This window comes from Pseudonaja textilis, chromosome 3 (assembly GCF_049901715.1).
Source record: "Pseudonaja textilis isolate UNSWEBS1 chromosome 3, rPseTex1.2, whole genome shotgun sequence".
NCBI classification, from domain to species: Eukaryota; Metazoa; Chordata; class Lepidosauria; order Squamata; family Elapidae; genus Pseudonaja; species Pseudonaja textilis.
Window position 1 is genome coordinate 426,214 of NC_141992.1, and position 16,355 is coordinate 442,568.

At 56.8% G+C, this 16,355-nt stretch overlaps 1 protein-coding gene across 1 annotated transcript in view; it reads right to left on the reverse strand.

The window, feature by feature from the left end:
• SLC12A5 (solute carrier family 12 member 5) overlaps positions 1 to 385 on the reverse strand; it is a 69,922-nt gene extending 69,537 nt beyond the window's left edge. The window contains exon 1 of the mRNA XM_087928770.1: positions 154 to 385. Coding sequence (XP_087784896.1) covers positions 154 to 262 — 109 coding nt within the window. The 5' untranslated portion in view covers positions 263 to 385. The remainder of the gene's footprint in view (positions 1 to 153) is intronic.
• Positions 386 to 16,355: the final 15,970 nt, after the last annotated feature.

The following is a 16,355-nucleotide window of genomic DNA, read 5'->3' on the forward strand; positions in this document are numbered from 1 at the left end:
CTCTCCCGCCCGCGGCGCCTGCTCTGCCCCTCGGTGGCCGCCGGGCAGCGGGCGGAGGTCCGGCGGGCCGGGCGGGCGGCGGGGAGGGCGTGTCGTGGGCAGCCGAGCAGCCCCGCCGGCCACGAGCCGAGCCGAGCCGCGCGCGCGCCTTACCTTGCCCGCTGCTGAGCGGCACCTGCGCCGGGGCTTCGGCGGCTTCGGCGGCCGGCGCTGTGCCCGCGCGCAGCTCCTCGCCGGCCGTGACCGTGAAGCGGCGGCTCATTGCGCCGGCCGGGATCCCCGAGCTCGGCCGCTCGCTGGGAGTGGCGGCGGCGGCGGCGGCGGCGGCGGTGGCTGGGCTGCTCCTCCGGCGCGGCGGCCGAGCGAGGACTGAGGCGGGGGCCCGCGGCCGGTGGGCAGTGCTGGCGCCTTGGCTCCGCGCCCGCTCCGCCGCCCAGCTGCTCTGCCGGGGAAGGAGGGAGGGCGGGAGGGCGGCAGGGAGGGGAGACACGCGGCGGCGGCGGCGGCGGCGGGAGCGAATGAGCGCGCGCTGCCTCCCCCCGCCTCGCGCGTCACAGCTCGCCGTTAATCGGCGGAACTCCCCGCGCGCAGCCTGGCGGCCGATCGGGGCGGGGGGCGCAGAGCCCCTTCCCTCCTGGGCTCCAGGAGCAGGGCAGCCCCACCCCGCCCCTCCCGGGGCAAAGGGACAGCAAGGGAACTGCGGCAGCCGGTAGAACAAAGGCGCGGGGCGGGGCGGGGGCGCTTCGTGTGGAAGAGCCGCAGGTGTTAAGGGCGGCAGTGAACGGAAAGGAGAGCGTCAGATGCTGAGCCCCGAACTGAACGGGGTCACCCCGTTTTCTGCCTCTCTCTGAAAATGGCCGAACGGGGAACCTGGGTACTCGGGGAGCCTCCGACTTGGGGGTCCCGGAGCAGCTGCGAAATACCGGATTTTTCTTCGCTCGCAGCCCCCAACCTAACAACCGCCGCTCCTCCCTTCCTTGCAGAAGGAGCCGATTCGGGGTCCCGGCAGACCCTGCAGGCTGACCAAGGCTGCACCCTGGATGAGGGGCTGCGGCTCTCCGCATCTCCCCCCGCACCCCGTGGAAGACTAGCCGCCTTCTCGGGTGGGGACAGCCCTGCCCTGAGAGGGACCCCAGCAGGCCCTTCCTTTAGCCTATGGCATAAGGTACATCCCCCTCAATTAAAAGCAGACTAAACTCTGAGTGTGAAGGAGGCCTCTGACTGTGTCTTGGCCATCTAACCACTGAATTGCAGCCTCCTTTACCTGGGAAAGGTGGGAACCGGGACAGGTGGAGGCCCTCAGCCTATAAGGGGCCAGGAGGCAAATCCTCCGTTGGACACCTGGCAGGCCAACCCAATGAAGATAAGCCAGAAGGGGCCCTTCCTGGTTAGTAGAAGGGAAGCCCCCCACAACCCTCCAAAGGGGCCTCCTCCTCCCCCCCCCCAGAGGTGTGGGCTGAGTGGAGGGTCGTCAGAGGGGAAGGGGGAGTCCAGCCTCCTTGGGGGCCCCAGCCGGCCTCTTGTGCTGGTTTGCCTGCTTGGCTCAGGCGCTTCTGTGCTGCTTCGATCTGCAGGCAGCCAAAGGCCCCAGGGCAAAGACCAGCCACCGACAGGGCGAAAGAAACCTATCAATAACCGGCCTCCCAGTTATCCCCGTTAGGCTTCTGATTTGGCTCGATTTCCAGCCCAGCTGCTGCCTCGGGGACCGGCGTGGGCCCCTCTGTGGGTGCCCAGGCCCTGCCCGAGACCCTCTTTGCCCTGCAAGGGGGGAGACCCTGGGAAAAGACCCCCCCCAAGGCCCCCAAGGCTTCTCCCACTGCTCCACCACACGCTGGGGCCTTGGGGGGCACCTGCAAGCAGGAGGCAGGGACCCCTCCCTCCCTGGGCCAGAATGGGCAGCTGGCTGCCTCCCAGCCTGGCGGTGGCCGGTCTCCCCCTGGTCTCTCCAGGCCTCTTGGAAGCCGTCGGGGAGGGGCCTTGGCTGAGCTTGTCACATGGATCCCCCCCCAGGTGGAGGATGCACGGGGGGGGTGCGGAGAAGCACCTCCCTGCTTTCCTTCTCCAGGTGCATTTAGGTGCCTGGTCCACATCCCCCCCATCCCCCCCTTTTCCAAGCCCCAGATGTTCTCTCCTGGTCTGGGGGAGGACTGAAGACCCCAGGCCCTTCTGCACTTGGGGGTGGGGAGCAACTGCCAGCCCCTTTCCAGCAGAGAATCATCCTTTCCCCTCTGCACTGAGTTTTTCCCCGACCAGGAGGGGGGGTTGGTTCAAGACCCCCCCACAGGAGATACCCAAGGTTCGGGGGTGGGTGGGGGGAGGGGTCCCAAAGGGCCTCTGTGCTCCTGCTGCAGTGGGGGGTTCACCAGGATGCAGGGATCTTCTCTGCCGATTGGAACAACCCCTCCCTCTCCCCCCAGGTTTTCTGGCCCAGGAGAAGCCCCCTGTGCCCCCACAGCCCCCCCCGAAGGATCAGCGGGGGAGTCCCCTTTGTCTCCTGAAAAGCTGCCCTCACCCAACGGGCCTAACGTGATCGCTGAATTTTGGAAACCCGGCCAGATATTTGCTGTTTCCCCTCCCCCGTGAGCTCAGTCTGTTGCCTCTCAAGTTTGCACCCGACTCCGACGCATCGGCCACCCAGGCTACGTACACAAACACACAACGCAGGGTTGCCCCTTTGCTCCCTGAGCTGCCCGTGGAGCTGGCTCCCAGGCTGCTTCTGAGGGTCTGGGGGTGCCCCCTCAAGCCCTCCCCCCCAGCCCAGGGCTGCAATTGCCCCATCTGCCCCTCCTCTCTGGCCCCCTTTCCTCAAGGAGGGTCCCCTGAGGGGGTCTTGGCTGCCCTCTGGACCTGCTGGCCCCACCTGGGTGCTGGGGAGGAGGCTACGCTGGGGGCTGCATCCTCTCGAGAACCCCGGGGGCTGCTTCTTAGTTTTCAACTTTTAACCTTGTCACTTGCTCAGAGTCACTAAAATCGCCGTGTGGGCTGCCGTAGAAACCCAAATCAATCTAATCAGGCTTTGGGGCCTTGTGCCCTTGCGGCCGCTCCACCTTTCCCTCACCTGGGGAAGCACCTTGTGTGAACACGGCCAGTGGTGGCTACCGAGTGCCCACGGTCAGGAGGGCCCGAGCAACTTGGCCTCCTGACATCCGCAGGGAGAGGGTGGCCGAAATCTTGGCGCCAAGAAGACTGGCTGGCTGGCACCCAACAACCGGCTGAATTGCAAGCGGGTCTGCTGCAGCGTTCTGTGAATCCAGCCCTGGAGCCGGAAGGAGCCCTTGGAAGTGGGGACGGCGGAGAGGGAGGCCGGGTCAGGCAGCCTGCGGCGAGGGAGGGAGCCGTTCACCGGGCAAGTGCGATCGGAGAAGCCCGGGGCTCAGCTGGGGGCTCCTCCCTTGGGGCGACCAGTGTCCCTGCCCTCTACGGGGCGAGTTTGTCAAGAGCCGACAGGGAGCGTGTACAGGACTTTGCCCAGTGGTGGGATTCAAGTTTTTTTTACCACTGGTTCTGAGGGCGTGGCTTAGTGGGCGTGGCAGGGGAAGGATATACCGCAAAATCCCCCTTCCCTCCCCACCCCACTGACCTGCTTTCCAGCTCCGTTCTCCTCTGCAGGGCAACCCAAGGAGACCCAGCCGATCAGCTGGGACTCAGTGGGAGGCAGGGAAGAGATGGGTTTGCGGGGCCAGTCAGAGGCGGGATTGGCCGGTTCTCCGAACTACCCAAAATTTCCGTTACTGGTTCCCCCTCTGCCAGGGACCTTAAGGTGTCCCCAAAGTCAGAAGTCAAGTACAGGTAACCCTCAACTTACCACTGTTCATTTAGTGACTGTTTGAAGTTACAGCTTCCCTGAAAAAGTGACGTTTGACCGTCGCAGCCTCCCTAGGATCATGGGATCCAAATATGGATGCTTGGCCACCAGTTCCTACTTAATGACGGTCGCCCTTGTGCCCTTTTGTGACCTTCTGTCGAGCAAAGTCAACGGGGAAGCCAGATTCACTGAACAACCATGGCAAGAAAGATCGCAAAATGGGGCAAAAAACACACTCAACCATTGTCTCACTTAGCAACATAATTTTTGGCCTCAACTGTGGCCAGAAGTCGAGGACTACCTGTAGTTGGCAAATGAGAAGACAAGAGGAAGGGAAAGGACGGTGGTCACCGTGACCTCTAGGGCCCTCTCGGATTCTACCAGTTTCACTATAGTTCGGTGATCGTGCACTCTGCACATGTGCGCACGCACCTAATACGCATGCGCAGCTTTCCAAGCACCAGCTGAGACTTGCAACGCCAACCAGCTGAGGGGATAAAGAAGGGAAAAGCAAAGGGGCCGATGGAAGGGCCGTTGGAGGCTTTTTCTTGACTACCATTTCGGTCGAACCGGGCCAAACCGGCAGCATTTCACGGCTGAGCCCTCTCTGGCACAAGGCCAGGTTATCCGAGGGACCACCTTCCCTGAACATCTACCCTGCCCCCAACCAGTTCACATAGGGTGGGCACCCTCCCAGTCCCTCCCCCTAAATATCGCCACCTGACAGGCGGTAGAAAGCCTGCCTTCTCGGTGGCATCCCCTGCCCCACGGAACCCTCTGCCCCGCCACGTTTGGCTGGCCTCAGGCCCTCCCAGCCTTCCCGAAAGCTTTGAAGACCTGGTCCCCCCGCCCCCGCCCCAAACGCTGGGAGAAGGTTGGACAACTGCGCCTTAGAAGCTTGGCTTGGTGCCAGGCGTTCACAGTTTTTAAATGTTTAATGTTTAAATTAATAGTTGGGAGGGCCCAAAGAGGGAGGCCAGCCCTTCGAGGCGGGGAAGGAAGCAGAGGCCACAAAAACTGCTGGCGCTTGACCGTGGTTGGGAAGACGGCCAGAGTGTCCAGCCGGCCCGTGGCACCAAACAGAGCCAAGACCGGGTTCTCCCTCAGCCTGCTTCCTTTCCCGCGCCTGGCCTAGGCCGGCCCTTCCTCCTGTACGATCTCCCAACAGTTCTGCTCAGCGTCCTGGCGCCCCTTCGCCAACGGGCTCTCTGCTATCCGCTGCCAAGGAAAGGGAAGGGCCAGCGGGCAGGAGGAGGCTGCCATTCCGGCGTGCAACCCTCCGGCCTGAGAGGAGCCTTGTCGGCTGCAAGTGCAGAAAAGCCCAGGAAAGAAATGTCCAAAGGCGGCTGGGGCCTCAAGTACAGGTAGCCCTCAAGTTACAACCGAGTGCTTCACAACGGGTCAAAGTTACAACAGGCACCCAAAAGGGTTCAAACCTGCTTTCAAAGTTACGGCCACTGCAGTTTTCCTGCCATTGTTGATCCTTGTGTCCCACCCCAGGGATGCTTCAGCCCCCCCTGCCCCCCCCACCTACCTCCCCCATCCTGCCAGGTCCGGGCAGGCCTTGGCCTCCTCCCAGGCCGGCCGTTCAGCCACACGCAGAAGCCTAAAGCAGCTTCCCGTCCAGCTTTTCTAAGGGGGGCCCAGAAGTCCCTCCTGCTAGGACTCCTCCCTCCAGAAGTGGTGGGGGCTCCATCCCTGGGGGCTTTTCAGGGGAGACTGGACCGCCCTTTGCCTGAAATGAGAGAGGGTCTCCTGCTTGAGCAGGGGGTCAGACTAGAAGACCTCCAAGGTCCCTTCCAGCTCCTGTATTCGGTGGGAAGAAGAGCATGAGGCTGCAGAAGCTAACCTGAGCCTCGGGCTCCCCTGTGGAAAGCAGAAGAGGAGGCTGGGGGCTGCTGGGCTCCGCAGTCCCTTATGGGGGCAGGGGGCGCGTCTGAGTGGGGCCGTTGCCTGAGGCTCGCAGGCTGTTTCTGGTCTCCCTGCCCTGGTCACTTCCTTAGGCTCCCCGAGGCGGCTGAATGGCCTTCTAGGGAGCAGGCCTTGCCCGGGGGAGTCCCGAGGGGCAGGGAGTGGAGCACCCCTTGGGAGCGGTCCAGTCTGGGGCTGCACCAGGCCTCCACGAGCCTCCCCTGCCACTCAGTGGCCACATCCCCCCCCCATTTATTTAGCGAAATCCATTGGGGAAGGCAGAGGTGGCGGGTGGGGCTCTTTAGGATTGAAATGTCACTTAGTGACCCTTGCGGCCTGTGACAGGAATGGGTAGCTTCCACCCCAGGTCGTAAGTCAAGGATCTACCTGGAATCACCTGCCAGCTGATGTGACGATCACAAGGACCTTTCCGTTTAAAGAAAGGAGGGGCAGAAAGTAGAAGCAACCCTCTGTGAGCCAGCTCTGTGCGGCAGCCGCAGCAGCCCAAAAGGCTAACAGGATCCTGGGTTTTATAGGCAGAGGCATGGAATCAAAGTCATGTGAAGCGTTAGTACCACTTTAGAAAGCCTTAGTAAGGCCACCCCTGGAATCCCGCATGCAGTGTTGGTCACCCACATTGCAATAAAAAAAAAAAAGGATGTGGAGACTTTGGAAAAAGTGCAGAGAAGAGCAGCTAAGAGGACAGAAGGCCTGAACGCAAATATGTAGGAAGGTTCTGTCGGTTCTGTCCACCTCTGTAGAACCGGTCACTCTGAAGAGCAGCAGACCTAGAACCGGTTCTATGTCTGCTGATATTTTTGCCCGCCCACCCGCCCACCCGGGCTCTTACCTGATCTTTATTTCCTGATTTTCAACTTCAGCTACCGAACGAGCCACAGCTGCACTTTAAAAAGCAGGAAAAGAGGGCTGTTTCAAAGGCTGCTTCTCTGCACCCAGCGTGCTGATGACGATTTACAGGCACGCGGCTCGCAGCATGCAGGGAAGCCCGTGAATCCCGAACCGGTCGTTAACCCTGTCGCACCCCACCCCTGGGATTGGTTTAGAGAAAAGAAGGTCTATGGGTGAATGATGGCAGCCTTCCAGTATTTGGGGGGCTGCCCCAGAGAAGAGGGGGGGTCCACCTCTTCCCCAAAGCCCCTGAAGGCAGGACAAGAAGCAACCGATGGAATCCAGTCAAGGAGAGAGGCAACCTGGAACGAAGGAGGAAGTTCCCGACAGCCAGAACAAGTAACCCGTGGAACTGCCTGCCACCGGAAGCTGTGGGGGCTCCTAACTGGAGTTTTTTTTTAAAGAGACTGGACACCCCCCTGTCTGAAATGGCATAGGGTCTTGGGCAGGGGGTTGGACTAGAAGACCTCCAAGGTCCCTTCCAGCTCTCTTCTGATTGAATAAGGAAGGAGGACAGAGGAGGAAACAAGTCCAGCGGATTAAGGTGAAACCAGAGGCAGGAGAGAGGTGATCGGGTGACTGCTGGAACTTGGAGGAGGATATCGGAGAAGACTGGAGTGTCCCCAGGAAGGGAAAAAGATCCCACAGAAGAGAAAACGGTGGTGGATCCCTGAAGGTCACACAGGAGACTCCCGGGTCACAAGACGAGACGGAGGAGGGGAGTCCTGCAAGGCTGTCACTCATCACTGTGAGCCGTTGGGAGAGATGCGGGTGGACTGGACCCCTCACTCAGGAAGGACGCTGCCCCCTCGGGTGTGGGGGGGGGGGAGGATCAGGGCCCCCCTTCCCCTTCTCTGCCAATACACTGCAAAGAATGGCTGCAACCCCATCGCCTCCGACCTTGGAAGAAGGAAGCCCCCCCCTCCCCCCAGCCTTCCAGCCCCCAGAAACGAGGAGGAAGGTGCAGGGTTGCCACCTGCATAGCGCACCTCACCAAGCCAAAACTCTTTCTGCCTCCGGAAGGGGGGGGGGCTCCATCCCTGGAGGTTTTCAAGAAGAGATTGGACAATCATTTGTCTGAAATGGTACAGGGTCTCTTGTTTGTGCAGGGGGTTGGACTAGAAGACCTCCAGGGTCCCTTCCAACTCCGTTATTCCGTTATTCAAAGCATGGGAAAGTAGATCAGGAATCCGGTGGGGGGGAGGGTTCAAGTGAAAGAAACCGGGCAAAAACGAAGAGGGCAGCGAGTGGCAGCCGGACTGGCATGGGGCCTCTTGGGCACTCAAGGACCAACCCCACGCCCCAGGCCCCTCACGGGAGCTCTTGTGCCCGCAGCCTTTCACTAGGCAAAACCTTTTGGACTGAGGCCCCCCAATGAGCTGCCTTCAGAATGTGCCCAAAATCCGGATCCATGGTTTCTGTGGAATTGAAATATGGCGAATTTTATAAAACATTTTCTGACATAAATGCTGTGTCGGCTTTGAAGTGGATCAGGCCTGCCGCAGCCATCTTTCCGGTTCTCAGCTTGCCACGCAGTGCCGGGGTGGGAAGGATCAGGAATATTCTACCCCTGCTTCTACGATATGGGATGGAAGAGGAAGCGATCACTATCATTTTACTATTCTGTCCTTTGATTCCCTTGCTGAATATAAAGACAGATAGAATAACTCGACAAATTCTTCCATACAAAGTTTCTTTTACTGGATTATATTAGATTTCCTCAAGGATGGCAATGGTGATAGACCTTGACATGAGAAAATACAAGAAGCCTGTCCCGGAGTCAAAGCCAAAGAGGAACCAAGAATGATGCCCGCTGGAATGAAGGTCAGTCCTGCCCCGGTGGCCTCGTTCCCAGCTGCTCCAGCCTGTGGGACCACAGGGCAGCCAAGTGATTGGCTACCTGCTCCCACCAAACCGAAGAAGCTGCAGTGAAAGGGGCATGCCAGGTGGTCTCCTTCCCTAGTAGTGAGCGAGAGGGAACTCCGGCCGAGGAGGACCAGCAGCCAGCCCCTTAGGAGAGCGAGGATGAGGGGAAGAGCGACCCAATGGTAAGTGGAACCGTCCGTCCCTTCTCTATCCCAGGGACTAAGTCGGGGACCCAGGGAGGCACTCGTAGTCTCAGGCTGCACCCGGTGCTTAAAGAGCACGCTGACTATGATGAATACGAGTGAGAAAGCTGCCCCAATCCATGAAGTTCAGGCAGGTGGGCGGTTCACTGAAAGGGGGCTCCCCTGTGATGCACTCAACAGCCCATGTGGCTAGAGATACCCCAACATCAAAAATATCCATTTTATGATAGCGCCGAAAATGATGGAAGCAGTGATCCTGGGGCTGTCCTGGCTAGACAAATGGGACCCTACCACATGGTGGAAGAAAAGGGAGAGAAAGATGGAGCTGGGAAAGAGGTTCCCCACTCCAGTGGGAGCCCTCGAGGGAGAGGCTGGACAAGAGAGGACAAAGAATAAGGGGGTCACTTGAAGTCCACCTCAGCGCAGCTGCCAGAGATCCTCCTCATTCCTAAAGAGTACAGAGACCTGGGGGAGGTGTTCAGCAAGAAGGAACGCAACGTCTTACCTCCCCACCCGCCCTACTGACTGTACTACCGGGATTAGGTCGGGGGGAAAGTCCACAAGCTGAAAATGTACTCTGTGACCCCAAAGGAGATGGAGGAACTAAGGAACTACATTGATAAAAACATAATCCGGGGCTTTATCTAGCGGGCCAAATTCCCATGCGATGGCCCTGGCGCTGTTTAAGGAGAAGGATGGGTTGATGAGGCCGTGCGTGGATTTTAGGGGGATAAATAGACTGTGTGGAGAGAACATGTACTCCCTCCCCCTGGAGAAGGACATGTTGAAGATCTTCACCAAACTAGACCTGAGGGAGGACTACTACAGGGTGAGGATTAAGAAGGATGATGAGTGGAAAGTTGCCTTCAGTTGCCAGTTACGAAGTTCCAAGTAGTGCAGTTTGGGGTCCAGGGTCCCCCCGCAGTATCCAGGCAACTGATGTTCAGGAGGCGCTGCATGATCGCCGATACAAGTGTACCTTGTACCAAGTGTACCTAGATGACATCCTTATCTTCACTGAAATGATAATGGAGGAGCATGTAAAGTTAGTGCTCCAGGTGCTCAAGAAACTTTTGGAGGTGAACGTGTGTGTGAATTCTGCAAAAAGACTGTCTGGGCTACCGAGTGTCAAGGGACGGAGTAGAGATGGATTTGGGGAAAGTAAAAGCCATACTAGAACAGCCCCTCGGACCCCAAATCAGCTGCAGAGCTTCTTGGGGTTCACAAACTTTTACAGGCAGTTCGTCCCCTCCTTCACTAAAATCACCCTGCCTATCACCAAACTCTTATAAACGGGGTAGGAAAACCTTGGCCAAGCCAGTCGCTAACCTGGACGATGGAGGGCCAAGGGGCTTTGGAAGAGCTGCAGAGATTGTTTGCTGAGGAACCGGTCCGAAAGCACCCAACCCCGAGGAGCCCTTTGTCATCCAGGCAGATGCCAGAAAGTGCAGGCAGATGAAAAGTGGTCACCTCAGATCCGTTTCACATAGAAGAGAAAGTGTGTCTGTTCACAAAGTACCCGAAACTGAAGCTGCCCTGCTGAAAGTTGGACCTGAAATTCATAGGACCCTCCCCCACAGTGAAAATCATAAACCCTGTTACAGTGGAGTTAAAACTGCCTCGGCTACTTGGAAAAGGGCGCCCAGTGGTCCACTGTGTGGTTGACTTAAGACGGTGGTGGGCTCAGAGCTGAGGCCAGTAGTGAGAACGGCTCCAGGTCCAATCGCAGTGGGACGTGCTACGGAGTTCAAGGAATTCTGGATTCCAGACTCTTCAAGGGAAAATGCCAGTGGAAGGAGATGCCCTGTCAGAAGCTAGATGGGTGAAAGCGCAGAATATGAAGCACCCTCAGAAACCCAAAGGCCCTTCCTAGGGAGAGAGGGGTCCGTGGCTTTCATTAATGGGGGGGGTGCTTCTCACTTTCTAGTCCGGGGTGTCAGACTCGATTTCATTCAGGGTTGTGGTGAACTCAGAAGGGGAGCGGGGGGGGGGCATGGCTAGCTCCATGCCACTCGTGTCGGGGGGCACCTGCAGTGGCCTGGGCAGGGCTTCGGGGGATCCATGGTCTCCAGCTGAGGAAGACAAGACCAGGGCGAGTGCCAAGCCCTCGTCCACCAGAGGAGCCTCGCCATCCCTCTCAGGCCACATGGAGGACCCCCTGGATGGTGGGGCGGGCTTCCCGGAGCCCTGGGCAGCAGAGGGCAAGGATCCAGCCTGGCCCTCGAGCTTCCAGGGCACCAGGACCTCACAGCCCAGCCCAGCCCCACTTCCCTGAGGGCCCCCCGGCTGTGCTTGCCGCCTCCTCCTCGAGGCTGCCGTCCTTGGCCAGATTGCTCGTGGTGTGTGCAGGAGGGCAAAGCCTGTGTGGGTCAGAGGGAGGCCCACTCCCCTTCTCCACGCAAGGAGACCTGGTTTTGTAATCAAAGCATGGGATGGGAGACCACCATGAGAGGAGGGTGTCAGGGTTCCAAGTAATGCGTCCACAATAAACAAAGCTTCAGAGGCAAGTACTTTCCGCAAGGAATTGATTTATTGGACATATCATATTGGCATAAGCTGGTGAAAACCGACTCTGAATATTCCTGTGATTTTCACTTAACTAAAAGAATATGTTCCTCCCTTTTCCCAAACAGTCAGTCTCATGGTCCAATCAAGGTCCCGTCTGGTGGTCAGGCGACATCCCTCCTCCACTGCCTGGCTACCTATGGGAATGTCCTTGGTTCCCAGGAGAAAGTATTTTGCTTTGACTACAAGCCCCCTCTATCTCTACTGCCCCCTTCCTATCCCTCAGCTCCCGTACGGCAACACTGAAGCCTCAAAATGGCCTCGCAGGTCAGCTTCACGGTTGACAGAAGGGGCAAGGGGGTGGCGAAAGGGCAGCTAGTGGCCAAGTGCTTAGGCAGGACTTCTCTCACACACACCCCTCCCTCTCATAATCTCCTCCCTCCCTCCCTCCCTTCTTCCTCCCCTGCTTCTCATTCCCATCGCCTCCTTCCTCCTTTTTAGGGAGTGCTTGTTTCTTTTTCTCACCTATTACTACTTCAGTGGCCTGTGCTCAAGGGCCTGGGCCCTGCACCCCCCCTCCACCTGCCGCTGGTGGCACGACACCCTGTCTCCCCAGTTCCCCCACCCCTGAGCCCCGGGGAAGGCTGCGAGAAGCTCCCACCCCAGCTTCTCTTATCTCTCCCATTCTTTCCCTCCCCAAAGGGGGAGGCAAGAGGCAACAGTGAGGGGAGGGGTTGAAATGGGAAGCCTCTGCCCAACACGGCCAGCAAGGCCCAGAGCTTCTGTCAGCTTAAAAAAGTCACCTGTTGAGCAGTGACTTCCCTCTTGGTCCCCTCTCCCCTCCGTTGCCTCTGTGCCTGATGCCAAAAGGGCGGTTCTGCTTCCACGCCCTCCCAAGGCCAGAAGCCGTGCTCCCCGACATGCTCCCCCAATGCCAGGAGCTGCACACCACCACCATCCACCTGCCGCTCCGCCCCCAGCCCCAAAGCCCCTACGATCGCCTATCCCCCATCCCATGCTGGCTGAGAGAAGCACCATGGCTTCTGCCCGCCATCCGATTGGCCTTAAGGTCCTCATTCTGTCCCCACATGAGGGCAGGAAAGCCTTGTGGGTGGTGAGGCCAGGCTGGCGAGTGGGGCATGGAGGTTCTGGTGCGGTGCTGATCTGCGCCGCTACTTGGTGTGGCTATCCAGGCTGGAACATAGCCAGCCTTAGATCCAAGCCATGCAGCCGTCCTGGGGCCAGTGAGACCCCACCCCACCACCTCAGCTGGCCCCCCGGGCATCATGCACACAGGAGGCGGTGAGCGCCAGCATCCTGGGTGAAAGGGAAGCACTCAGAACACGGCCTGTGGGGCAAGATGGTCCCATGGACATCAGGCTCTGCATGCTCTCCTGTATGTGCACCCAGGGAGGGGGCAGCACCTGGCTAGCTCTAAGGCAGCCCCATGGATCTACGGCTCACTGCCTTCTGGCCTGGATGGCTGCCACCAGGTTGCAGATCAGCACCTGGCTGGCCTGGGCTGGCCTGAGGCACCACAAGCCAGTCCTTCCCTGTTTTGCTCCGCAGGCCAAATCTAACCACATCGCAGGCAAGACGTGGCCTGCAGGCCGTGAGTTTAACACCCCTGTTCTAGGGGGATCCAACCATCAGCCTTGAAACCGACCAGGCCTTCCACGGGCCTCTTTCTGTTTCTCAGCTAGCCACACAGACGCCAGAACATCTAATTGGACAATGTGACCTGCGACAGTAAGAGAGGCAGCTATGTATTCTCTAATTATACTGAAACCATAGGAAATAGGTAGATCTGGTTTTGTTTTCATCCATGCCGAAATGATGTGCTCAATAAAACAGTCTCGGAATGCTGAGTTGGCTGGGTTCACTAGTCAGAACGTTGACACTCTGTCATCAAAGGGCTGATGACATAAGTGTCCTGCAACGTGTCACAAAAGGCCTCCTGTGCTGATGCAGTTTGTGGTGTGCAGTTGAATATGGGCTGTTTCAAGGCAGAGGCCTCATTGAAAGGTCTCCCCTGATTTCCAGCTCTGCCTTTGCTGAAGGAATCCTGGGACATCGGAAGGGAGCCTGGGGGAAGCTTCTAGTCCAACTGCCTGCCCAAGCAAGAGCCATTCTCTGCCATTCCAGTCTCTTCTTCAAAACCTCCAGTGATGGAGCAGCCACAATCCCAGAGATAAGCCATCCCACTGGTTGTTCGTTGTTACTGTCAGGAAATTCCTCCTTCGTTCCAGGCAATTCCTCCTTCTCCTTGGTTATTTCCATCTGTTGCTTCTTGTCCTGCCTTCAGGGGCTTTGGAGAATAGCCTGGCCCCCTCTTTTCTGGGGCAGCCCCTTAAAGATTGCAACACTGGTATCATGTCACCTCTAGTCTTTCTTAAACTAGCCAGGCCCAATTCCTACAAGCATTTATTGAATGGTTTATCCTCCGGCCCCCTAATCCTCTTTGTTGCTCTTCTCTGCACTCTTTGTAGAGTTTCAACATCTTTTTTTCTTTGGGGGCAACCAAAACGGGATGCAATATTCCAAGTGTGCTCTTAGCAAGACCTTATAAAGTGGAACCAACACTTCGTGTCATCTTGATTCAATCCCTCCCTTAATGCAGCCGAGGATTTCATTGAATCAGGTAGGGAATACCTCTGACAAGCAGGGGTGGGATTCTGCCGGTTCCACCTATTCGCTAGCACCGGTTGTTAACCTTCTAAGCAGTTCGGAGAACCGGTTGTTAGAAGAAATTACTGGCCTAATCCTGTAAGGAAGGCAGGAAGGAAACATTCTGGTGTTGCTTACAGAAACTGCCTCTCCGTTGACCCTTAGCAGTCCTCCCTTGGCAGGACTAAACTTCCTGTCTCTGGAACTTCTCTGGAGTTTTTTTTCCTGCCTTTGCTGGTACTTTGCTTGTGTGGAGGGACCATTCAAAGTTACAATGGCACTGAAAAAAGTGACTTATGACCATTTCTCACACTTACGACTGTTGCAGCATCTCCACAGTCATGAGAGGCCTGGCGAGGAGATGCGTGCCTCGATGTGAGTGATGTTGAGTTGGCCACACTCAGCCAATAACATGACCACCAAGCCACGCCCACTGATTAAGCCACGCCCACAGAACCTGCTGTTAAAAAAATTGAATCCCACCCCTGCTGACAAGGTATGAGGCAGGGGCTGGGTTGCCTAGTGGGACAGGGATTGTGTAGTACCTCATAAAATCCATCCTTTTATTATCTAGGCACTGATATTCAGACAAATAAGCCAATCCATTTGGGCTCTTGAGCACAGGAAAGAAAGGGAAATTCTATTTTAAAGAGTGTAATAGGAGACCTGGTGGGGTGACTGGAACAGAGCCATTAAAAGATATAATTTCTTCAAAAAGAACAGGAGCAACAGACAGGGAGAAAGCTGTGCTGTGCATTGAATGTTTCCATTCTTGTTTAGAAATTAAAACTAATGATCCTGCCAATGTTCTGAAGAGTATCTGGATTATAATACCGAGATGAAAATACAAGCACTATTGCAGCTGTGACCTAAGAAGGAGACATGGGTGGTGCCTCCTAAAATGTGACCAAAAAGGGCTCTCCCTGAGGGCAGGGTCCTGCTCTGTAGGTCGCAGGGTGCAAGATCTGGGGGTTGAATTGCGCTGTGGGGCTGAGGCAGTGGCTACCCCAAGGTTCAAAGGCTTTCCTGATTGACTTAGAGCCAGGATTAGAATCCACATCCCCGATGGGATTCGGGGCGAATGCACCTTCCTGCCCTGGGTCTGGGGAAGGACTGGGGGGTCATGATGTCCATCAACTGTTGCTCAGGTACTACATAGGAGGGGGCCACAATCTGGTTTGTCCCTTGCAGCACTTGCAGGAAGATCTGGAAGGGGAGGGCAGCAGCGCCTTCTCCTCCTCCAGCAGGAGCACCCTATCATCCGTCCAGAGTTTTTGGGTGGGGAGGTAGGTAAACCAATCCAAGCAGAAAGTTTGGCCCTGGTGCCTCTAGGACCTGCACTGATCCTGAAAGAGTACTTGTACACCAGGCCAGAAATACCCATCGCAGGAGGAACCACATTCGACCAGCTGAGAGGTGCCATTGGATCAGTTGTGAAGGGACCATGGAACCAGGTAAGAGATGCCATTGAAGCAGGTGAGAGATGCCGTTCGATCACATTGGAGGGGACCATTGGACCAGCTGAGGGATGACATTCGAACATCTGGGAGATTCCATTCTACCAGTTGAGAGATGCCATTCAACCAGATTGGTGGGGACCATTGAAGAAGGGAAGAGATGCCATTGGACCAGCTGGAACTTTCTATTGGACCAACTGGGAGATTCCATTCGAACATCTGGGAGATTCCATTCAACCATTTGAGAGATGCCATTCAATCAGATTGGGGGATACCATTGAACCAAGTGAGAGATTCCATTGTACCACCTATGAGGCACCTTTGGACCAGCTGAGCAATGCTATTGGACCAGCTGAGGGATGGCATTGGACCAGCTGAGGGATGGCATTGAACCAGCTGAGCAATGCCATTGGATCAGCTGAGAGACACCATTGAATCGTCAGAGAGATGCCATTGGATCAGTTGATAGATGCCATTGGACCAGCTGAGAAATGCCATTGGATCAGCTAAGAGATGCCATTGGACCAGTTGTGGGATGCCATTGGATTAGCGGACAGATACCTTTGGACCAGCTGAGAAATGCCATTGGATCAGCTGAGAGATGCCTTTGGACCAGCTGAGAGATGCCATTGGGTCAGCTGAGAGCAGAAATTGAAACAGCAGTGAGACTCCATTGGACCAGCTGATAGATGTCATTGGGTCAGCTGATAGATTCCTTTGGATCCGCTAAGAGATGCCATTGGATCAGCTGATCGATGCCTTTGGACCAGCTGAGAGATCCCATTGGATCAGCTGATAGATGCCTTTTGACTAGTTGAGAGATGCCATTGGACCAGCTGAGAGGGGACCATTGAATCAGGCAAGTGATCTAACAAGAAAACCATGTAAGAGATCCCTTTGGACCAACTGAGAGATTCCATTCGGCCATCTGGGAGGTTCCGTCCAAGTAGTTTGGAGATGCCATTGGACAAGATTGGAGGGGGCCATTGGACCAGGTAGGAGATGCCATTGGACCAGCTGAGAGACGCTACT